Source organism: Atractosteus spatula, chromosome 7 (genome assembly GCF_055471065.1).
Source record: "Atractosteus spatula isolate fAtrSpa1 chromosome 7, fAtrSpa1.hap1, whole genome shotgun sequence".
NCBI lineage: Eukaryota > Metazoa > Chordata > Actinopteri > Semionotiformes > Lepisosteidae > Atractosteus > Atractosteus spatula.
The window spans coordinates 35,079,652-35,105,404 of record NC_142712.1 but is presented as its reverse complement, the minus strand read 5'-3'; the positions used below and the strand labels follow the sequence as shown (position 1 = coordinate 35,105,404).

Below are 25,753 nucleotides of genomic sequence, written 5' to 3'. Positions count from 1 at the left end.
TTTTCAATGTACAGTAGCAACCACCAGAAAGCTCTGAGCAATGTTAATACAAGCTGATGTGACCTGCCTCACATATCCTGTACAGACACTGAAACCGATTTGTCATATCTTCGTCTAGACAACAGTATGATTTAAATGAAGTCCTTTAATGACACTCAAGAATTGTTCAAATAGCTTTTTTGTAGGGTTTATAGGAAATTCAAAAGTACTCAACGGTTACAAACTCGGAAATGGCAGAAATTTAGTTTAAGTTAATTATTGATGTGATTATGTCATTAATAGGTCAGGAGTAATTAAACCAGAAGGCAGGGCATTTTCCTGAATTGTAGGTCCTCTACATGAATTGTCCACAGTCTCATTATTACCAGGCTCTATGGAAAGTTTCTGTGTTACAGCATGTTAGCTCTTTCAATGATGGATGTATCTGCAAGTGCTGAGCCAGGTGCTGATCTGTTGGGCATCAGGTTGGCTTGAAGCATATTTGTAACACTCCCAAAGCAAAGACCAGATAAAAAAAAAATTCAATTTTCTTAATTTTCCACAAGCAGCAGCTTGTGTTGGAGGACAGAATTTCGTAAAAGAGTTATGAATACCTGAAAAAACAGCACAGTATCTAATGTGTTTTCTCTCCCTCACTATTTTTAATGGGTCTTATAAGTTCTGCAAAATTGCTCCTCCTGGAGCTCAGTCATGACTAATGGATAAATAAGCCAATGTACTACAGTGTAGCACGGATGTCCTTCTGGCTCTGACATTGATTGGCAGCTTTGATGTATAAGAGATTTACATTTCTGATACAAACCCTCTTCCTTCAGTAATAATTAAGAAGAAATCATGGGAAGGTTTATATTTTGTATTTCTACCACATATTTCACATCCAGATGTATTTTTAAAGGCAGAGGAAGAGCAGAATGCAGGAAGTGTCTAATAATTTTTGAAGCATGCTACCATGTCAATGCTAGTTTTTTGAGACACTGAGAAAATACATATAAATGAAAATCACTGATGTCAGCAGGTCAGCACTACAGTGCAACTGTGCATTACAGCAGCTGAAATAGATTCATTCGTATATTTATATTATATTCGTATATTTCGTAAGTTATTCAACACTAGAATCCAGAAAGCAAATGTTTTAACAGATATTGAAGACAAGAGAAACAAACGGGAAACCTGATAACATGGCTTTATGTAATATTTTATATATTCTTTTTAGGTAACCATAATATTAAAGGACTATTACCAATTAAAAGGTGACAAAAGCCACGTAAATGAATTTCCAGATTGGCTACAGCAGAAAGAGAAACATACTAGGAGACTGAGGGAGAAAAAGAGAGGCTTCTTGATCCAGTTCTGTGCCATACACAGAGTTGTGGAGTGGAGTGGGCTCAGTTAGAGGCCTTGATGCCTTCCTTGATGAGGTTGAGCTCATAGCAGAGGGTTTCGTAACGGTACGCCATGCGGATCTGGGCCACATTAGTCTTACGAATGTCGTTGCCCTCGGGCCCCTCTTTCTGGTAGTTATCCCCAAGGAAGTGAACTTTCTCCTGTAGAGAGAAAAGACGCAGGACACAGATCATCCAAAAATGTCCATTTCTTACACCCACTTTAGTGGTGCCCCCTTCTGGTCACAGATGCCGGCAGCATGTGCGCCTGTGCTTGGCTCCATTGACTACTAACGCCAACGCGGGCATCTTCTTCCTTGTGTCTGACAGGCAACTCAAGCTGGCGTTAGTGGGATCTAAACCCAGCAGGGAGAGAACATATTTGAATTTCTTTTTTTGAAAACTTAGCAATTGCCAATTTGTGTTCTGTTTATGTCGTTAGCACCACATGTACAAAGGTGTTCAGGAAGTCAAGAAGTCAAGACAAAGCAGGGGTCTTTCACACCAAAGTTCATTCCTAAATCATCATCCTAATTCTCAAATATTTCGGGTAAAAAATGGAAAACAAACTTAGACATGAATATCACCTCTACTTTTTTAATGTGTGCTATTCCTTTCCTTCTAAATACAGGAGACTTCGAAATACAGATTACCTGACTCCTGTACTTTCAATCTTTGGTAACTGAAACTGAATGCAATAAAAACCAATATTCTGGGAACACGGGTAGGAGAGCCCTTGTCATGAACGTAGAATACACAGCAACATATCTAAATCACAGCAAAAGCTCCATTGGTACAGTATGTACCGAAACAAAACAAAAAAATAAGATTCCCTGGGTATTCAGGCTTGGTCTGGAAGCCTTTTTGAGATCATCTTGGAGAAACAATTAGTACTGACTTATTTCTGCCTGATAAATGAGAAACTCTATTTGAAAACAAAGCAAGGACACAAAAAACAAGAAATCCCTCAACATAGAGTACACAAAAACTTTGGTTTAAAGGCCCTATAGGATGGAAGTGTTTAATAGTCCAAAACAATTTATTCAAGAAAGGATATGAATAGATAAACTACCGAGTCACTATGATATGTCTGTTTACAGCAAACATGCACACACACACACACTCACACACACACACACACACACACCACATCCACAGTACCACAAACAGTAGTTGCTGAAGATCAAACATATTTCCTTAGACATCTACAAGCAAGCCTGGACACGCCAACAATGGCATTGTTTCTGTTTTTGTCATCTCGCCCAACCCTGTCTTCGGCACTCTCTCTAAACGCACTTCTCAGCATGCTTTTCTTGAAGCAAACTTCCAGGCACCCTCCCTCTGCTGTAATTCCATTTCCTCCACCCTGCGCTTCTGACTGAAACAGACACTCGATCACACCCTGGGCGACAGCAGACAACTGAAATACAGTGGTCTTTGTTTTCCCGGAACTGGGATGCACAGGATGCTGCAGATTTGCCAAGTTAAGGTGGGAGTAATCCAGAAGAACATAGTAGAAAAGTGGACAACAGCAAAATATACAAAAAGATGAAACATTTAAAAGGGAAATCTGTTAAATATCTAACTTGCCTTGTAACGGTTGCATGGCACAACTTGCTTACAGACTTGGTCAATAGTTTGGGCCACACACCCAATAGTGAGCTTTATGGACACAGTGGGCTTCTCATTTGTCCTAGAAAAAGCAAACCTTTGTGCAATTGTCTTTGACACAGGCCAGCCGGTGCCACCTCCTCTCCCTTTGCAAGAGCTTGAACACAGCCCTTATCTCAGGAAGGCTAAACCGGACCAAAGCACTGGGAGACAGGACTGTAGTGCAGTAAGGTACCTCATGGGACAGGCCGCTCTGCAAAACGCTGTTCCTGGCGATCTCACACATGTCACAGGTGCTCAGCTTGAAAACCTGGGCTGCAATGGCGTATTCCTCCATCAGGGGTTCCTGGGGGCACAAGCAGATTCAGATCGGACCAGGACATGAAACACAGCTCAGGTCAAATGTGTTGGCAGATAGCAAGCCTCTGGCCTGTAAAGCTCACACAAGATTCAACTGAAATATGTTTTAAACCACCAGATAAGATATAGAAGCGCCTACTAAAAATGTTATAAAATGACAATCGAATGGTTAATTGCATTTTTCTTAATTTTATTATTTCAAATTTTCTTCTCTGTTTTATTTTCAGTAGTTTTCAGAGACAACAAGAACAGTATATTCTGACAGATCTTATCAATAGTCTAATTAACAAACAGATCTCCCGTTTATCTACTGTATGTACTGATACAATAGAAGTTCCATGGATAATTTAAATCTTGGCTTTCTTCTATTAGAACACACATTAGCACACATTAGAAGTCAATTACTATCAAAATGTATGAATTGGATTTGTATTCTAATACTCCTTAATAGAAAATATAGTTGGATAGACACATTTAAACATAAACACAAAAAAATCTTTATTTTATAAGGTAACATTTATAATCACAGTGCCCCATACATAAAGAGAGAAAAATTAAAAATCCGATTTAGGCAAGAAATAAAAGTATCCAAGATGTGAGATTCTCTGATTTCTTTGGAAAGGGCATGTCAAAGTCTTGGAGCAGAAAAACTAGAAGGTCTTGGTACCCACACATCATAGTCAGGTCTTAGGAATACACTCAAGCCCAACATCAAAGCACAGGACAAAGGGCCAAGGCCCTGAAAGCTAAAAATACGTTCTTAAGATCAAGACGCAGGTCTCAGAGTTTTTTAACATATTGCAATCTATCCAGAAATAAAATAGAAATGCAGTCATTTATAATAATAACTGTGATTGTTCTGAATAGAGTATGTAGCCTCATCCTGAAATAAGCAGGTTGCGAGAAGACTCCTCCTGGGGCTGGGCTCAGAAGGCTTGAGAACTTCCCTTCAAGGGGCTGAAAAGGAAACTGCAGTTTCGTGCACAGCTGAAACCAACCAGCAGGGAGGTCACAACAACTTCCTTTTTTACATTTCCCTTTCTGGTATAAACAACTGCAATACTTTATTTTTACAGAATACTTATTTTGCTGCATTTGAAGGAATTTTACCTTCCGTACAATCCTTTGCCGCAGGAGTAAACCTGAGTGAGGAACATCGTGCAGCAGACCTCTGATCCATTACCACTGCAATGCAAATCTAATCAAATGCTTCTAGAGACAACTACACACATTGAGGTGCACTGAAGTGTATTTATATATTTGAAATAAATTGCAGTGCAGAGTATTGTTAAATTTAGATTTTATAAAACAGAGAATTATGATATTTCAGGAGGTGGTGTAATATAGATTTTGGACAAATCCGCAATATTGCACCGTCACGATACTGGCCAACACATGCATTCAGTCACCTTGGTGTAGTGGAACTGCATGGGGTCGTCAGTGGACAGGGAGACTATCAGCCCCTTCTTGTGAAACTCCAGCAGGGGATTCTTGGCATATTCCAGGAACAGGCTGTTGTTGCTGAGGGGCGACATGGCGATGGGGATCTGAGCCAGGAAGTACAGGTACTGCAGGACGGGACTCTACAAGACAGTGAGGCGTGGAAGAACGTGAGAAGCCGAGAGTGAGAGAGGAGTGGGTTGCTGGGGTACAGAGTCTCCTACAAACCTCCCGTGAGGTACACTGACTTTGGTGTGGCAAGTCAAGGACATACTGTAAGAAGAAAGGTCACAAACAAGAGAAGGCCATTTGGCCCTCCCGGCTTCTATGGCTGAACAAGCCAGATGAGCCAAATGTCCTCCTTTTGTTTTCGTATTTGGTCCTCTTTTGCAACATTTAGCATTGCAGAATGATAAAGAGTACAGGGCTCCAGAAAATATGCCTAGATCAGTGGTTCCCAATCCTGGGTAGATGGATGGATTCCAGGATGGAATGGTTTTTATTCCACCCCACCTTCATTAGATAATGGAAGCCTTATTAAAAAGTTGCTTCAGTTGACTATTTGCATTTTGTTTCTAGTCACAAGTTTGGGATTTGATTTCACTTACAAAATACAATAGTTATATTTCTAACATGTTTTAGGAGCTGGGAACAAATAATTCAAATGAATCCTATTATTATGTCAATGAAGGGTTTGATTGTGTTAACAGAGGGCTCGGCTAGAACAAAAACCAACAGGTGTGTGGGTCACCAGGACCAGGATTGGGAACCACTGACCTAGATGAACTTCAGGCAGACACTGACACAGTTAAACTGTTAGGTATGCGTGTAGCATCAGCTGGCTAGACAATCTAGCAGCACACATACAGTACAGAAAAGTTGCATGACCGACTGAAGAAACCCTGGCCACCTTCAAACCTGTTCAGTACTCGACTACTTCTCAGAATACCATCTTTAGAATGTCCTGTTGTTATTAGATTCATTTCAAATCCCAAATTTCAGCCAATGATCCATCCAACTGCTGCTCCAAGTGAAGGCTTGAGTTGGAAAGAAATCTGACTCCAAGCACCTGCTAGACTTTTGCATGTGTAGTGACTGCCTCTGGAGAGGCACTTAACAGTCTTACAGTAAAGCATCAGTGTGTCTTTAAAGCTCATTTATAAAAGCTCTTCACCCACCTCCCTGATTCTGCTGCACCCACAGACAAGGTATTTGTCAGTATTTAATGTTTAATGTTGCACAAGTCGAAAACTAAAAAGTGCATTTAAAAAAAGTCTTAAAACTGCTCTGATTTTATTACCAAATCATTCACGAGCAGGTATATTCACAGTATGTTCCCAAAAACATCACTCCAGCACTTGCTCAGTAATGGACTGTAGGATTGGCTGTGATTCACTGACATTCTCTGGAAAACACACTCCCTGGATTACCACTGAATACAGATACCCATTTATCTGGATTAAATCAAATCATTTTCTAAAATGGTTACTGATATAACACTGTTTATAGGCAGTTGCACAAATATGAAAACCTTCATAGTAATACTGTATCTTTAGCACAAGAAAGGAGGGAACTTAATGAATATAAGATCAAACTTTATTTTTAAGTCATCTTAATGGGGGCTAAAGTGTAGTAAAAACCATTACAAATAAGAAGCATACAGATCTGTTACCTTGTCTTATGGTTAGGATTTTTGTAATTCATCACAATGACAACCAGTGAAGGTTACTGCTTTTACCCTTGGCACTGACTACCGAGGCTGTGACAGTCACCCCTGGCTCTGAACTGTGAGTTGCAAGCAGAGACTACTGACCTTCTTCAGGTTGAGCCCATGGGAGATGTTATCTGCAGTCATGAAGGAGGCCATTAGGTGGGTTATGGCGCCAGCTTCTCCACAGTGAGGCCTGAACTGGAACGTGTTCATCCCACGCTGCCTGCAGCACACAACCCACACTGCTCAAATCAGCACCACACTCAGCCAGACTCTATGCCTCTTTAACAGCAAACTGAGCTACACTACAGTAATATGAGAACAAGATGTGATTAAACACATTGAAACTGTGGATCGCAATTCTGTACTTTAATACATCGACAACCATGGAAAAACTGAATTAAGACATGGTTTGATCTCAGTAATGCCACAAAAGAACTGCAATTGTATCACCCTCATGTCAAGATCGAGGAAACCCTAACCAACTTCAAAACCTGGTACTGGCCAACTACTGGTTACCCCAAGCTAAGGTACAAGTGACAGCGATCAGGAACTCACTTGCGCAGCTGATTCAGCACCATGATGTTGGCGTACATGTAGTAGATGTAGTAGGTGTAGGAGGGGTTCTTCTCAATATCCCACTCATTGGGCTTGGGGCTTTTGGTGGAGAACATGTGGCCGCTGTGCTTGGACTCGTCATCCACGCTGTCAAAGCCTGTCACCTGCACAGAGCACAAGAAAAAAGTAAGAGGAGAGTGCCTCTGCCCTGTCTGCCTTTCGCCCTCCTTCTCCATCTCCCTCTGTGCCGATTCCTGCTTCTGCCTGTCCAGCTTGCCCAATTTCTCTCTAGAACATGAGCTTAACTGGCTGGATTGTTACCCTTCACTCACAACCTGTGCCGTGTTCTCTCCATCTCTCCCTCTGTCTCTTCTACCTTCCCTTTGGCCTTTCTCCTCTCATTCCTTTGAGCTCTCTTCCTTAGATCCATCGTCCCCTTTGCAGTGCCCAGATGAAATCAGAACTTCCAAGAAGGAAAACGTCTGGTTTCCAGAATTAAATCAACCAACAAACACCCCAACACTGGGTGGCAGGTTCCCAGCCTGTAGTGGCAAAGAGACTGTGGGAAACATTAAATTACAACCTCACAGCTGATGGGGTTTTTTATATGTTTCAAGTGGGCCAAACAGTCAATTTAAACATAAGCCCCAGCCTCACTCCCTTTCTCCCTGCCCCTCTCCCTCACATGTTTCAGCAGGATGCTCAGCTCCTTGTTGCTCTGAGGGTTGATCGTGGCCTCGAAGGCTGGCAGGAAGATGTTCTCCAGCATCTTCCCGAAGTGCGGCACAAAGTTCTTGGCTCTGAAAATGTCACTGAAAGTAAAAGCAAAAAATAGTTTCAATTGTCTGTGCTTAAACTGAAGGGAACCTATCAGGACCCTGAAATTAGTGGAGCTATATTAAAGTTTTTGTGACGCTTTAATTGGTGGAAGTACAGTTTGTGGCGTTGTTAGTGTAAATCGTGTGTCCTCCGTTCCAGGAGTCATGGACATATTGGGGGCAGGCTGCACATGTTTGATTTGTTAAAATCCACTCAGATTTACAGGTTACAGGCTGGTGAAGAAAATGCTTGTTGTGGCATGTTACGTTTATATAATAACAATTTCATTAAAGAACTGTGGAGAAATAAAAAACATTTTGCTGTGTTGCGTTAGGCTTTTTAGAAGCTGGGAAAAGTCTTGCTTGGCTGCGTTGTTTAGCTTGTGCACTATGTTGTGGAAAAACATGCTATTCATTTCCTGCTTCAGCAATTTAATGTGAAGAAAAGGTAGACTGGTACTAGAATGGTGTTTAATGATCTATCCTATTTCTAGTCTTAATATTTTGTGTGGGGGCTGTTGAAAATGTCCTGCACTGTCGGGCCCCTGGAGCTTTCAATGGAACTCCACTCAGGGTCACCCCAATGCTCATGACTGCTGTTCAAGCTTAAGCTCATCTCTGCTGTCCGTGCTGTGGCGATCACCACATGGCTGGCTAATGACAGGCAACTTGTTATAGGATGAACTAACAAGCTCTAATCTCTTCTGTCCTTGACTGAAGAGCATGGCTTGAGTCAATTTTTTGTTAGTGCTTCACAACTGTTAAAACAAGTATTCGTAGCCCTGCAGTAGTTAGTTGAGTGGAACTGGAAGACAAATAGAGACATACTAGATCCTGGGAATCTGAATCATCCACTTCATGTTGTGGGAGTAGACACGGTGCTTGGTGAACCACTGGGCCAGCTTGGTCCACTCGGAGGCCGAGCGGCCGTAGATGGACAGACGGGGCTCAGCGTACTGGTACTTCGCATCCTCCAGGTCTGAGGCCACCTCCTGTTCGGGGAGGAACAAAGCTTAGGAACCAAAAGGGCTGGGAAAAGACTGAACCCTTACCGTGAGAAGGGATTCCTTTTCAAAACGAATATGAGTTTGGTGGCAGATGCTTTAAAGGCTTAATGAATTCCTTTACACAGCAAATTACACACACTACAACGATTGCTGTGGCTTGTGCATTTACAGTTTGTTCTCCTTCAGCCTCTTGTTAATTTTGAGAAGTAGTCATCTATACAAATAACTTTTAACTGCAATGGTCTACTATTTTAAAGTACCTTTCCCTAATAATGAGCCTTTGCACTCCTGACGGTTCGGTTGTGGGTTCGAGTCCCCAGTGCAGACAGCACTGTTGTACCTGGTGTGAGGTACTTTACCCTAGTTGCCCCAGTCCACCCAGCTGTACAAGTGGGGACCAGCACTGCTGGGGGTCATCCATGTAACAAACTGGTATCCCATCCAGGGAGGGAGTCACTGCTCTCTAGTCTGCTTATTGCTATGAAAACGAGGTTTATTACTGGCCCCTCAAACCATGATTTTATACATGGTGTAAAATGATTTCACACATGGTTAAAGTCCACTAAAAATCTGAGTTTTGTGTTTAAAGCTTAGCCCCTGTCTTCATACGCTGAGGTTACACTGAAAATACAGAACACCATATATTTTCCAGATATCAGTGATGTAAACAGTAATAAATCCACTTTACCGATTTATATGATTCTTTTGAAAGTCACTATATTTTGTACACATCAAACATGTCATATTTCCATTCACTCCTATGAAGAAATAAACATTTATGCACTTTTGAACCACACAGCATTCATTATTTTCTTTTATTTGATAATATAATGACAAGCCCCTTATTACTAAGTTAAAAAATATTTTTTGATATCATAGCCACCCAGTAGGTACAGTCTGGGTGGCTCAGTCGCTGAGATTGCTCCAGGATTTGGGGGAGTTTAGAGGAAACGTGTGCACACAGGTCTCATGGCATCAAATGTTTTCCCACCGTTTTCATGCGATGCCACGCCCCTGTCAAGCTAGATCTGTGACATCATTGAAAGAGGGGTGTTGTGACTGCTCAGAAGCAGAGAACTACTGTACATGTAGTGCTGTGAATCCAAGAATCATACAAATAACATCACCAAGAGCATCTGCTTGGCTTGTGGGCTGTACAGACGTGAGTTTCCCAGTCCAAAAAATAGCCCACGGGCCATATGTTTGACAACCCCGATAAAGACGGAACAAGCATAACCTCCTGATTTGCAGCACAGCTCATGCACACGCCCATTATGATCATTATATCCCAGAGCATTCATTTACAAAAGGAGGATCTTCATTTCTGTTGAAACACCAGCAGCTGGGATAACAGCTGATTGTTACATTGCTTCACAAAGAGCTATGCTGGAGTTCGTACAGTAATTTCTCTCCTTGAATGACATTACTTCTTTTACTGCCACTTGAATAGTACGGAGTGAAAACATATTTGCCTATTTCTAAATACATTTCAACTTTTATTCAAACAAAGTACTGAAAATGTCAATGTACTGTATGCCAAAATGTTCACATACAGTACATATAAGTGAATATAATAAGTGTACTCATAATAATTGTATAATATTTATAATCTTTCAGTTTATTGGACTATAGGCTGTAGGTTATCCAGTCATTTTTAGTGTTGCAGTGTGGACATTTGCAAAATATTTTCACAGTTCCTCTTGGGTATTGCTGAATCACAGCTAGAGAAAAAAAATATTTCTCTAAAAGAAACTCCCACATCTTACATCTTATTATGAATCCTAATCCTCACCACCCCTTCTGCAGTTTGGTGCTGTGACTTTTCATTTCTTGTAACACTCTCACTGCTCTTAAATGCACTGATGTATTTTAAAGGCTCTGTATCTTCACCTTGCCTCAGGGCTGCCTTACAACACTCCTCTCTGCATTTACTATGGTATACTGCAGTAAACTGTGACTAATGTGAGTGACTGTCTTTGTCCGAGTCGCACTGCGACTGATGTTGGATTTTCATGGCCTTTGTGGAGACAGTATGGGCTTGGCTGTGCTAAGGCCCGTGCTCAAAGCGCAGTACTCAGGACTTTACCTTGATGATGGTAGCAAAGTACTCCCCATCGATGTGGTTGTCAGTCTTCATGTACAGATCCCTCAGCTCACTGGCCCCCACAGGGTTGTACTTTGCATTGAACTTGTCAAAGCGCTGGAAGGTCTGTCTGCCCTGAGGGGAGAGGGGAGAGAGAAGCTATGATTTTGCATCCTACTCTTAGACACGCTCCAGAACTCTGCAATCTTCATCTTTCAAGGGGGACGTTAACAGAAGAGTAAAATCATAATTCATATCCACTGTTTTCATAACTCCAAAGGAGTACCTGATATTTTTATGAATATTTTGTTATGCAAAATTATTAAGGCAAAATAATATTTAAACAACCAATTTGCTCTCTATTATCTACTGTATGCACACAATGAGCTATTAACGTAAACCCTCAGTGTTGTTTTCATTGTACATCTTTATATGTTTTTTTGAATACAGATTTTCAAGTACAGTATTTCATTTCTTGATTGCAAGTAGAAAGACTGGAAACGGTACATTTAATGAGAAATAAACAGTGCAGAGCCAATGCTAATAGAGGCTAGATCTGACCTGTTTTCCCAGCAACTTCAAGAATTTCACCCACATAGCCTGTTTGTTTTAATTTGTACTAGAGCTGTGAGAGCTGTGCCCCCCCATAATAATAGGTATTAATAATAATCTAAACAATTGAATGGGAAATAGTTTGAACTAAACCTTTACAGGTTTCCAGCTATCAGATTATTCCATATGTGCAATCACATATGGAACCTGTTTAAGTAAACACATTGTTGTGATGTGCAAACGCAGTTTCTCACCAGGCTGATTAGTTTCAAGACTTTTTTTCTGCTCCACATGGTGCTGATGGATCAACACCCACTCCTGCAGATCTTCAGTGTGTAAGTCTTAATTCGGAAATGCTTTCATTTCCAATTGCTTCCTCCAGTGCAGGGTGGTGGGGGAGCCGGAGCCCAATCCGACAAGCGACGGGCACAAGGGGAGGTATTCCCTAGATGGGACGCCAGTTCATCGCAGGGGGGCACACAGACACACTCACACCAGGGACAATTTTCCCAGATGCCAATTCCCAGCATGTCTTCGGATGGTCGGAGAAAGCCGGAGCACCAGGAGGAGAACATACAAACTCCACACACATAGCAACCCAGGTTCAGAATTGAACCCAGGGCCCCAGTGTTGTGAGCCAATAATGCTAACCGCTGCATCACCATGCTGTTCTAATGCTTTCATGTAGCTCCCATATCTGCTTCATTTTAACATTAAACAGTGTTTGGCATCAAAAGTGCAGCAGTGTAGATTTGACACATTCTATGGAGTCGGGGGATGGAGTGAAGTTTGGTCCTTTGTGATCTGGGTAGACAGATGGGGTGGGTCCTGCAGGGAGGGGGCAATACTTACGGCGTGCACGTCCAAGGAGTCAACAGTGAGGTCATAGGGGTGAAGGTTGAGGGAGGCGAAGAGCTCCCTCATCGTCACCTCCTTGCCCTTTATGCACTGCACCACCCTTTCGGAGTCCACGCGGTATGACTTCTTAATGAAGCGCAGCAGGTGCTTCTGGTTCATGCAGGCCGCCGCGTGGATGTGGGTGTCCACCTGCAGCCGATACAACATAACAGGCAGACTAGCATCCCTGCACTGGACGGACGCAGAGCAGTCCACAGTGCTGTGCCACGTTCAAAGGGCCAGACAACATAATTCCAGTATTAGCTCATTTAAAACTTAAAAACACCCTTAAATTGTTTAAGTTGTTCAGCCATAGACAGTGCCTGAGCTTCCGCTGGACAACTGGAGTGGATAAACGGATGGATAGATTTAGACAGGTGCAAAAGAAAAAGTAATTTCATCTTGCTACCGCAATACAACCTGCAGACAGCAGATGGCAGCACTAGACAGCAGTAACAGATTAGTGCACTTAATTTCCCTGCAGTTTCCACATGAAATGGAATAGGCTTTCAATGTGTTTTCCAGGTGTGCAGGCTAAATTATTCTCACAACTGAAAAATATAGTTGTATTCCTTTTACTGTGACCTGTGTCACAATGAATTTGTCTTACTGCAAGTAGGAAGTGACGCATCATATTCATTGGATGAAACAGAAAGGCAGTTGGGGCTAATAGTGTGGAGTGGAAGTCTGTACCCCTCAATAAAAACGACTGCTAATGGTTGCTGCAGGCTGAGTAGACATTATAACAAATTCTTGCTTGAGTGAGTCATGTCTTGCCTGTGGTTTCAGAGTTCGGCAGTTTTCAGTACCCTTTCTACTACTTTCCATTCCACTCCACTGAACTAATTGTTTGCTTAATCTGAATATGATTTTTTTACATTTTTGTTCACTGTTAGGTTTAAGGTTGCAACTTGCTCCGGGTTGAATTAAGGGCTCAGTCAATTCAAGAAAGCTTGTGGCGTGAGAGGTCGAGAACACAGGGGTCATGGCAACACAGGGCCTATTCTGTTAATAGCAAACAGTAAAGAAATCCCTTTCTTTCCAGTGATAGAATGGACACTGAACTATTCAATCTATGATCTTATATAAATGAAAAACACATGGGTGTGAGGGTGCAGGCATTGCTTAGAAATAAGAAAGTTAACAAGCAATTAAATGAAGTTTTAAATGTTCTGTCAAGACATTTGGTGAAAACCTGTCTTACAAAGACTTGTGGCTGTAGAGACCTGTGACAAGGGTAAATTGCATTGCACACATGGTAAATTTACCAAAGACGTCACTTGCACTTCACAGATGAATTCCTTCCCTTTAGAATCAGCTTATTAGAAGAGCGTCTGAAAGCCCTGGATTTCAGAGACCAGGGGTGAAGAAGCCAACAGATCAAACCCACAGCAGCTGCGTGACCGTCGCCACGGCCTCCATCACTCCTACCTTCCTGCAGTTGTAGAAGTCACGGTGAGGGTTCTTCTTCAGCTCTTTCAGCTCCTCCATCTCGTTCAGCATCTCGTGGACATTGAACTTGGACATGAGGAACTTCAGCCTGCGGTGGGTGTAGGTCTTACTGCAGAGGACAGAGACAGGCTGCCATTACCCGCAGTGCTACACTGCACATGGTCCTACTGATCCCTTTCAAACTCTCACGTTCTGCAGGACTTGTTGCCAAATGGAGATTTTGCTGGGGAATATGGACTTGGAACCAGCAGGGGGAAAAGCAGACTTGTGATCTGCTTTTATGTGTCACTACAACTGGGAGAAAGAGACCAACTCAAGAGCCTGAAGGTACGAAGGGCTGGGCACTCACGTGGGTCCCTGGGCAATCAGGGCAAGGAGGAAGTTCATGTCATCTATGAATGTGGCCAGGTCAGGGTAAGGCAGGTCTTTGGGCTCGTGCTTGTCTGCTGCTTCCTTACTGGCGTAGATATAGACCACGCCATCCCTTATACGGGCTACATAGCCCAGGTTCTCAGGCAGGCTATCAGCGGACAGAGGGTCCTCGTCTTTTTTGGGAGGTGGCGTGAACACTGAAAGAGAAATCACATGAATTCTGTGACAGTTTGCTTACCTCGCAGCCAGCTCTAGTTTCTCTGGGACCTAATTCTGATTTTTAGTCAAGTGAAAAGAAAAATGTTTTTTTTTCTTTCCTTTTGAGGGTTGGGTTGGAGCCAAGAGTGGGCTGGCATGAAAACAGCTCCTGATTTAGCATAACACATTCTGAGCACAGCTCCTCCCGGTAATTAGGCTTCCTGGTTCAAGTCCTGATTCTACCACTGACTCACCATGTGACGCATGAAAAAGTTACCAAACTTCCTTGATTTTCTGTTTTAATCAGCCATTACAAACAGCACATCCATTAACCCTGGACCATGCTCTCCCATCTGAGGCCTGACGTGTCATGGCACATTACCTGGCTGCACCTGGTCTTCTGCCTTCCACACCTCCCCCTCGATCATGCGCAGATACTGGGAGGCCGTGCTGGAGAAACGCTGGAAAGCCAGCCTCATATACTTCTCTCTGATGGTCAAAGCACGGTACAGACCCTTACAGGCCAGCTCGAAGTCATCCAGGGTCACCTGTCAGACCAGAGCAAGTGAAGTGAGGCACATCAAGCCCTGAGGCCACAAGCCGTTTAGAAATGTCCCAGAGGAACATGGGGAAAGTACCGATTTGATCCATCTTGTGATTTGGCTTTTATTGCAGGATCTCCTCACAGAGAATTAAGAATGCATGTTTCCAAGATTTCCCTTACATTTGTACACTACAGAGCAAGTGGTTTCCTGTACTGATCACAAAAATTCAAATGTGAACAATCATCATGGCATGAAAGACTTACTTAAAAACAGACAATAATATAACAATGGGCATACATGAGTAGAAAAAAGGAAACCAGAGATTTGGAAGAGATAAGCAAAGGAAAAAGAGAAAAGAAAGAAAAAAAGGTAGTGAAAGGACAAAAGAGGGAAGCCACAGTCTTCAAGGACTTTCATATGTCTGGGTTGAGCTGCAAATTCTTGAAGAACTTTAAAGAAGTCTGCCAGGCAGAATAAAATTTTGCAGTTGAGCCACAGAGGGAAAACCTATTTTTTTCAAGGTGGAGAAAGTACATCACATCCCTTACCCAGTGAGTGAAGGTAGGTGCAACTGGTTGTTTCCAATGGAGCAAAATCAAACTTCTTTTTTTCATATACATATGTTTTTTACATCCATATATTGTATGTGACTGATCCAATATGTTTAAGAAACGGTACAGATTAGTGCATATACTATAAATTGCAACACAAAGGACTACGTCAAGGCCAGTTGTGAAACAAGAAGCCACTGAGGCCAGTAAAAATTAAAAGGGTGTGCAATCAAGACTGAGGCACGTTTTATACACAAGGGTAAGGAGGTCTGGAAACAACAGCCAAATTGTGGTGGAAGTAGACGTCTTGGGACCCTTGAAGAATGGCCTTCTCTCATTTGGAATCTTCCTTGAGTTAATTGTGTGTTTAAGCTATTTTCCTCTCTCCAAGGTTCAGAGAGTTAAAATGTGTCCCTTAAACTGAGAAACCTTGGTGCAGAGCCTGTAATACACTCCTTTGGGGACTTCAAATCTAAACCCCCCCCACTCTCAGCTGCTGAAACATTAGCTCTTGAAGGCACACGCGCTAGAAAGGTGTGTACTTAAACTGCCTGACCAGGCTGTCCATCACAGACAGCAGAACGTAGTCACCATGTGAAACCATCAGCCGTTGCCAGTCTGTTTAAAGCAGGGCCATGTGAGATGATGCTGAAGATCTCATTACCCTTCTGAACTTCTATTTTAAGGTCACCTCTGCATATTTGCCCCAGATATGCAGAGGCCAGGGACATGAACATCCCTGAGTTTCTCTGACTCCGACATGACAGCAGACAGCAGGACTACCTCCTCCAATTATAGATGTGCAGCCTGACTGTCTTAGACATGTTCAGGCCTGAGAAACTCACATCTGCTCATGTTGAAGTGACAGAATTGGACTTTGACAGAGAGAAGGGAGGGACAGAAGGACAGAATGGGACCCACCCCAGAGGCGTAGTCTCCGATGATGGCCACTCGCTGGAAGTCGGGCACCTCCAGGTAGATTGGCACATCCTCCACCACTGGCACCAGCGTGGTGGGAGACTTCTCGCTGAGCGGCGAGGGCACGGAGATGGTACGAGCTCGCTGCAGGCGTTTCTTCCTGTGGGGGTGGAGGGACAGACTCAGAATGGAATTCAGTAGCAACCTCCACAAAGTGGCATTGCAGAGCGGACCCCACCAATCTAGATGTGTTTGGGGCAATGCTTGAATTTTGCAACAGGTAAGACGGCTACGTCTTCTTAGCCCGCCTCTGAAATCACTGCGCCAGGAAGCAACAGCCAGCCTGGCACCATCACCTTACCGCTTCTCTGTGCTTTCTTGATGCAGATGATCGGCCAACTCATGGTGGAAGATGGGACAGTCCTCCGCCACATCAAAGACAGAGATCTCCTCCCGGACGTTCTCATCCTTCACCTCCGAGGCGAACACCTTCTCCGCGAATGCTCGCATGGAGTCATCCGTCTCTGCAACGCCACAATACACCTGCTCAGAGGCGGCATCTTTCTCCACACAAAGTTCCACTGCTCAAATTCTTTGCCAACTCAAAAACATAACAGAAATGCTTCAGATTTTGTCTGAATTGTAGTGTTATGGGCAGTGTTTTATTGCTCCTTAAAAAAGCTGATTCTTTTTTTTTATTTTGTATTTTTCTCTGGGACTGTCTCCACGTGAAGGAGACAGGAAACTCTGGACCATCCTTCTTCTCCAGCTAAAGAAATGTTTGGTTTTTTCCCCTTATGTTATGAAAATCTTGTTTAGGTCTCAATGAAGCACTGCCTTTAAAAAATAGGTAGTCCTGTTTTTTAGAACTGTAAGATGATAGACCTGGTCCTTTGTTGAAGGTGGTGCACTTTACTGGATAGTACCTGCTTCAAGTATAAAGTCAGATTCTCTACTCCTGGATTCATTCTGGGTGGAACTACATTGATCAGTGACCAGAACCATCAGAGGAGCACAAGTGTGGAATCTGACCCGGTTTTTATGTGAGGAATCTATGACAAGTTCCAAAAAACAAAGAGGGCAATAACAGAACAATTTAGAAAAAGGCAGAGACACTACTTCGAATCTGGTGAAGCTAAGCAGAGAGTGAAACTGAGGCCCTTCTTGGTACAGCTGAATTAACTTTGCTATATTGTCCTCTTCTGGGTCTGACCTTCTTTATTTTACATCCACATTCCACAAGGGAAAAATATGCCTGCATTTAAAACTGAGAAAACAAGGCTCTTTTTCTGTTGTGGAAAACACAGACAAGCACAGACCTTGCTGATCCTTTGCCTTCTTTCAAGAATCCTCCGGTTTGATCTTTACCTACTAGCAGCCTAACCTCAGAGCCTGACATTATGAGAACCAGTCACAATAAGATACAGAAACAACATTATATTTTCATAAGCTAATGAGAAAATCATAACTGTAACTTTAAATCTTTGCCGATACATGCAAGAAAGATTTCAAAAGAGTGTTGCCAAACTGCTTAGCTAATTAACTCCAGAGGCATACACAGCCCCATAGAGACATGTCTCATTCATAGAGACATCCCATTATTTAAACCGAGCCGCAGGTCTACAACACCCTTCAACAGTGGACATTTACAGTCCATGTGTAAGTCATGTCAGAATCATGCAGAAACTAATGGGCACCCATCCAGTGACCCATCAGCATACAGAAACACACATAATGAATGATGTGTGTAAAGAAACAGGTATAAAAACCTCTGTGCAGTTTATAAGTGAGATCAAGCTCCAGATGACACACATGTGGAGAACTGAAACGTATAAACTGTATGACACTGTGCATCACAATGTGTTGCCAAGGAGGTCTGACGTGCCATGCGGGGGTCTTATGGAGGAATGATTTTTGAAAAATCATTCAGGGATGTAACAAGCCAAGCATATAATTTCCCCCAAATACACACCATTTTACACATCAGAAGACGTCGTGCAAAAAAAGGAAGAAAAGAGCAAGACGACCTTCCAACTTTTACTAAGTGAACAAGAGAAGAGCTGAGGAAAGAATCCTTTCAGACACATCACTCCTCCTGCTCTGCAACTTGTGATTGAAAGGAGCAGTTTGTTTTCCTTTCATTTTTCATGCAATTAAATTTCTTTCTTCTTCAGTGTAGTAAGATACATGGTATCAATACCCATACTCTTTTTGTTCTGGAAGACGATCACTTAATCATGGTAAATCTGGCATGCAGGATGCTCAGAAGCCCAGATCCTTTGTGTACATCTCACAGCTTCATTGAGGCACTGATTGAGGGCACATCTGTGCCACACACTGTGCCAGTCGGTGCAACTCCAAACCTCTGTGCCTGCCCGCCATACTTACTTGCTGCACCTGCTGTGAGGTCATTCAGGAAAGGAATAAGAGGAAGAAAAAAAAGAGAAGAAAAGTACATAAGGCAGGAGACTGGACACACCTAGATTGGCCTGGACCGTTTCCCTGCGGATGCAACACTGTCTACAGATCGTGCCATGTGGGCAAACCGTCTTTGCTATTCGCAGAATGGGAACAGAAGAAGTAAAATGCCCAAAACCCCAGTGAAAAAAAGTGGCCGAAAGTGCAAGGTAAAAAAACTGAGGTTCATTTTAATCAATATCTAATACTGAATTATTAATTATTGCAAAACTCACATTTTATGAGGCCAGGATACTGGACACCGTGATCTTAAATGACTCACATTTATATTTTCTCCACCGATTACTCTTCTGTGAATATAATCAATTAACAATAACTGACTAAATCACAACTTTTTGGCGATACCTGCAGTGGTTCTAGAAGGTGTGATGCAGTGCTCTTCAGAATCTGTACACTCAGACATTTACAAAACATTCGTACAATTAAACGGGCTGGAGCTGTTTATTTCGGAAATACCTAAACTGACAAACTGCTGCAGAGAAAATAACTCAGGAATGAGGTCTCATATTCAAGAAGCCATTAGCACAAATCCAGGACCTACTATGAGAATCTTGGAAGGAAAGCTGTATTCAAATGAACACATTCTCACTTTCTGTAAACCCTTCAGCGGCAGTAGCGCTATTTCTTTTTAAAAAGCTTCTAACCTGAATCCCATTTGCTTCTCCCAGCCATACTTCTGATATAAGGACAAAATCTTGCTATTGCCCCACACTTTTGACTGGAAGTTGGCAACTTTGCAATAAGACAAGAGCCTCCAACCCTAGTCTTGGAGAGACCCATTCCACCACGTTTTGTAGGTAACTATTAAATCATTTCTTAAAGCTATATTTTTTTATTTGTATTCAATTAAAGGGGTGATTTCTTCAAAGATGTAACTGAGTAATCTCAATAGAACAGATCATTTTCTTTAATCATCAGTAACATACAGGGGTTCTCTATCTCCAGAAACAGGAGGCTTGTAACACTAACAAGCCTGGGACTCCTGAGGACCAGGGTTACAGAGCGCAGACCCTTGCAGTATAATATTCAGCATTCGGCACCGCTAATAATTGACAACACTGCTATAGGACTAAGAGGCACTTATGGAGTCTGAATAGCACTCATGCTATTGCTGTCAAGAGAAATGTTTTCAAAAACTGTGATAGGCCTCTGTGCCCTGATATCCTACAATACGCATACACACACCCTCTTCAAGTATACCGTAGCCCACCCTTGGAAATCTGCCATCACAGAGCTGCACTTTCTCAAATAGCTACCAGGGTGACATCCACCTGTCCACAAGACCAGCTGTCTCTTCAGGCAGGTTTGCTTCAGTTTGTTCTTGTGAAATAGTTTTTTGGGAATGGAGAATGAGGAAGGAACGGGTACAGAGCGGGGTCTGTACCCAGAGTCTGGGGGCGCAGCTTGAAAAGAAACTGGAAAAAAAACCCTGAAAACACAGGAACACACTTTTTGCTAAAATATTGAAGTGTAACTTACTGACACTGGGGAACCAATAAGATTTAGGTTTTGAAGTCAGTCGCTCAAAGGTTTACCACCGTGATCTTTGCTTTCTGTGTGAACATCCACATGAAACATGATGCAAAAGGTTTATCACATTTTCAGACACTGTTATGTTTACATCTGCTCACTTTTGTGCTTGGTGTTTGGTTACAGTGACCTTTGAAGAGATTATGCCAGATGTATTCCAACAATTTTCACTAGAAGCCAAGAGGGAGAGTGTGGAGGGTGTTGGTGCTGTTGCCTCATAGTACTTGAGTTCTTAATTTAAATTAAAATGTACCTTCTGTGTAGAGTTTGCATGTTCTTTTTTTTATAGTTGCACGAGTTGTTTTATAGTTTCCTCCAGGTGTTCCAGTTTCCTCAAGTAATGACTGCAGCTCTGCTGCGACCCTGCTGGGATTTAGCTATGCCAAAACACCATTGTCTGAGTTTCACATTCTCCAAACACATGCCATCTAGGTAAAGCGGTGTCTCTAAATTGTCTGTCTGAGTGTGTCCTGAGATGGACTGGCATCCTGTAGTCCTGCCTTGAACCCTGTTTCCTGGACAGGGCATGGCTTACCACAACCTTTACCAGGAATAAGCAGCTTTCTGATAATAGAAAATTAGACACTTTGCAAAAGTAATAATGAATATTAAAGTGAATTCTATGCTGCGATGCAGCCATATCGCCCTGCAGCTCACAACTTGCTACCCACTGAAGCAAAGCAGGGTTGAGCCTGGTCAGTACCTTGATGGGAGACCTCCTGGGAAGCTATTGTTGCTGCTGGAAGTGGTGTTAGTGGGACCAACGGGGGGCACCCACCCTGTGTGGGTCATAATGCCCCAGTATAGTGGTGGGTAAATTATACTGTAGTGGGCGCCATCTTTCAGATGAGACGTTAAACTGAGGTCTTGACTCTCAGTGGTCATTAAAGATCCCCGGGCATTTCTCGATAAGAGAAGGGAGTTATCCCAGTGTCTGGGCCAAATTTCCCCCCTCTGCCTTTACCGTGGCCTCTAAATTGTCCCCATGTATGATTGACTTGCACTTGCCCTGCGATGGACTGGCGCCCCGTCCAGGGTGTACCCTGCCTAGCGCTCATTGCTTGCCGGGTAGGCTCTGGCTTCCCGCGACACCATGTGGTATAAAGTGGTTTGATAAATGACCTAACAATGCTGTGATATTCATTATTTTGCTTCTGGGTCACCATGAGGCCTTTAATCTAGTCACGTCTTTTCCTGTGGTGCAGCGTGAGGACAGGCTTTGCTTATTGCCATAGCCACCTTGTGCTGAGGCCTTCTCTCCTGCACACTGCAGCGCTGAAGGTACAGCTAGCTCCCACTGAATCAACCAGCTGAGCCCCGGCACGCTAGGCAGCACATCAAGGAACAGGTCAGAATCAATCAGCTCTCATTCTGAGGTACTGGGCAAAACAAGATGACCAATATCATTACCCTTGATATGTTGGTCCTTTGCGACTGTGCTCCGTCTACAATCCTGCATGTTTCTTTTCCACAGTTGCACCTTTTATAAGTCAAAAGTGACACCTCATCATTACATAGATGAACAATGCTTTCTTTTACAAAAGAAGTATTACACTGCACAACACATTTACAGTTACCTGTAAATGTATAATATGTCATTATTCATCCATCCATTTTGTAAGTGCTCCATCCAATTCAGGGTCACAGGGGAGCTGGAGAGTATCCCAGCAAGCAACAGGCATAAGGCAGGGTACACCCTGGATGGGATAGCAGTCCACTGTAGGGCAGACTGAACCCAGGTCCCTGAACCCAGACCTGCAAGGCTGCAAAGCTAACCACTGTGCCACCACACTGTTCCATTATAGTATATCCAGATGTTAATAGGAAGTTAATTGTTTGAATATTCCAGCATTATAATAATTCCTTACACTTATATAGCTTTGCTGGACACTCCACTCAAAGTGTTTTACAGGCAATGGGGACTCCCCTCCACCACCACCAATGTGCAGCCCCACCTGGGGGATGTGACGGCAGCCATAGTGGACCAGTACACTCACCACACACCCGCTATCGGTGGGGAGGAGAGCACAATAATGAAGCCGGTTCATAGATGGGGATTATTAGAAGGCCCTGATTAGAAAAGGAAATTTGGCCAGGACACCAGGGTAACACCCTTACTCTTTTCAAGAAATGCCCTGGGATTTTTAATAACCACAAAGATTCAGGACCTCGGGTATACGCCTCCTCCAAAGGATGGCGCCTTTCTTACAGTATAGTCTCCCAGTCACTAGATTGGAGCATTAGGACCCACACAGAGCACAGGGTGAGCTCCCCCTACTGACCCCACTAACACCACTTCCAGCAGCAACCTTAGCTTTCCCAGGAGGTCTCCCATCCAGGTCCTGACCAGGCTCACACCCGCATAGCTATTTGGTTGCCAGCTATGAGTTGGACTGTGATATTGGTGCCAGCTAAGTGTTAATAGAATCATTACAGAGTTTGTCCCCACATCACCACAGTCCTGGAACTACTGCACTGGCTACCTGCTTTCCCACTCTTTAATTTCCAGATCCTGCTTTTAAACAGCTGTGCTAAAACAGGCAAACATTTTAATGAATCTGCTTTACTTTCTGAAAGCTACTTTGTCCTCTTCCTAAATTAGATGTCTGTGGGTCCAAGGATTGTATTTTATGTGATCCCTCTAATTCGGTCAGACTTTAATTCAAAACTTCTAATTATCGAGATAATATCCAAGCATTACTTCGTGTTCATGTGACGGATACTGCGTAAAACTCACAGTAGGATTGGAGGATCGGCGGAGCTAAATTGATCATGACGACCAGAGACCCATTTAAACTGCTTTACTTTTGTGTTCCCATGCACAGGGCGCGTGTTACGGGAACACTAACGAAAAATCAACTCTAGTTACTCTATGGAGTAACGAAAAATGTCAGATTACCCTCAATTTCTACAGACACGAATACACAAATGGGAACTTCTAACGAACCTATAGAGCTTTCTTAAATAAGTTTCGCTTTTAATTCCACGAGCTTTATTTTTTAAGAATGAGTCTTTTTGCCCATTGGGCGCTTTTTGCCCAATAAAACAATGTATTAATTACAGAATATATTAATGTCAACTAAGCAGCGAATAGAATTGGAATAAATCTACTACAATAGCAAAATAGTAAGTATGCAAATTGCTCGAATTAAATACAAAACGTATACTGAAATTAAAAGCGCAATAAATGGACTCCTAGTTTACTGTAAGCGTTTTAAGTATCTGTAAAGCGAGGCTTATCTTATTCGACGTCTTCGCTCTTCACTGCATTGGTTGTTGAAACTAAAAAAATGGTAACAATACAAATCTAACCGGAGGAAATAAATATATATATATTAAATATCTTTAATTATAAAACTTGAAAAAAATACATTTTATGATTTGTTGTACTGCATAATCTTCCATTTCAGATAACAAAAGATGGTCAAATTGAGATATCAAAATATCGGTTATCTTTTTTCTAAAGTATCAGGTTATCTGTTTCGCCATTAAAAGTGTGAAGTGAATTATGAGACCTGTGTTGTATAGTACAGCACTGAGGGTGAATTCACACGGAGCTGAGAACAGCTTTCTCTTTATATGGTTAAACTTAAATGCGCCTTAATTTACATTTATCAAAACTATCCATCAGTTTACCTGTAGGATTACTGACCTGGAACATCTGGAAATTATTATTTTAATCTTATTAAATTGTACCGAAAAATACAATGCGAAAAATTATATTGAGCCTGAAAATTTAGAAAATAAGTCCAATGCTCGCATTCTCCAACCTCAACATTATAAACGTCACATGAAAAAATAAACCTATCGGTTTTATTAAAAAGTAACAACAACAATAATAATAAAATATAATAAAAGCAACAAGTTCGGAAATACTCTTCTGCAGCTGGGACAGGGTGTAAAATGTAGTGCAAGATATCGGAGCCGTGTTTTCCTTCAAAGGAACAAAAAAAACGTAATAGGAGATTTTTTTAATTTAAGATCCTGGCTGCGAAGACACGGACAAACGTGGTCTAACTCACTTGGAGCTTTGACTTTGGACATGGCGACAAGACAATCCGACGCCTTCCCACCGAAGAGATGAAGAGCTGTTCAGCCAACCGAGACAGCGGAGCAGTGAGAGGATTTCAGAGCTCATTGGAATATATTTCCCCAGCGACTAGTGTAACCAGAGAGGCCCCCAGTCTTAAAAAAGGCAGAGGAGGCATGATTAGCTATTTTAAGGGGTCTCAGAGTGCAGACCGCTCTGGCACGGAGAGGCTAGCGCTGAGCCAGTAGATGAGCCGGTACGATAGCAACTGAACCGCGCCCTCGGGGATTTCATAGATAAAGCAGTCCACAGAGCGTACATACTGTATGAGGAAGATACCGAGACACTCCGCGACCACAAGTTCACGAAGAGCCATGCACACGCTACCAAAAGACATACACTGAATGCTTGTGTCTTTAGTACTGAAGAATAGATTTATCACCATTTGGCCAAGTAATATAAAACTGAAATTCTGCTAATTATATTTCTTCTAACCAAGTGCCAGTTCAGTTAATTCAGTTAGTTGATTTATTTTATTAACTTCATTTAGTAATGATACGTGCTGCACTATCCAATAAGGCAGATAAATTACATAATGGGTGTCTCCAATTCAGAAAAGTATCGAAGGCAAAATCTATATCTGTATTTGTCCTCCCTATACTGTAGGAATTGGACTAGAAAACATATTGGGCAAGACTGTGACCCCACTCACTCTTTCAAAAACACCAAACAAGAAGATGGGACATCTTATTCTGTACTGCCATGGTCCCTTATAGATCTCATGGTCCTGGGGCCTCCCCTGCTACCAGTTAAATTTACAGCACTGAAGGGTCTTCGTTGAATCTACAGATCTTTAGAAATTCGACTCGTGAAGCAGAGGTCCAGTAACTGTTGTCTATATGTAAGCAACATACCCTTCAGCCTGCTTTTCATTCTGCTCACCCTAACCTAGGTGGAAATAATTCACATAACGAGCTCCACATGTGAGCAGTGACGCACAACTGTGCACCTTACTGAGCTGATACTTCTCATGCTACTGTGAGGTTGGGCCCCTGGTCTTTGATAAGGGCATCCTGGATTGCAGTTATGAACCGTAGTAAATCTAGCCCTATAGTAGTGGTCACTAAGGTCAGTGTGAGAAAAATGTATCCATCCACGTCACTGCTTCTCTCTCCATGGTCCTCTCTCAAATTGGGGGAGTAATATCACTTGACCATTCAGAGAAGCCAAAAGCACTACATAAAACTCTACCCACAAAAA

At 42.5% G+C, this 25,753-nt stretch overlaps 1 protein-coding gene across 1 annotated transcript; it reads right to left on the bottom strand.

Moving 5' to 3' along the window:
• Positions 1–1,179: 1,179 nt before the first annotated feature.
• On the bottom strand, positions 1,180–24,651 carry ampd1 (adenosine monophosphate deaminase 1 (isoform M)). Its single transcript, XM_088921524.1, has 15 exons — positions 24,486–24,651; positions 16,817–16,979; positions 16,459–16,615; positions 14,824–14,989; positions 14,221–14,440; positions 13,851–13,980; positions 12,375–12,569; positions 10,974–11,105; positions 8,709–8,872; positions 7,748–7,874; positions 7,063–7,226; positions 6,607–6,727; positions 4,763–4,936; positions 3,229–3,339; positions 1,180–1,544 (listed from the first exon to the last, which is right to left on the bottom strand). Exons 1-15 carry the CDS (start codon positions 24,505–24,507, stop codon positions 1,386–1,388), a joined length of 2,205 nt encoding a protein of 734 aa, XP_088777650.1. The 5' UTR covers positions 24,508–24,651; the 3' UTR covers positions 1,180–1,385.
• Positions 24,652–25,753: the final 1,102 nt, after the last annotated feature.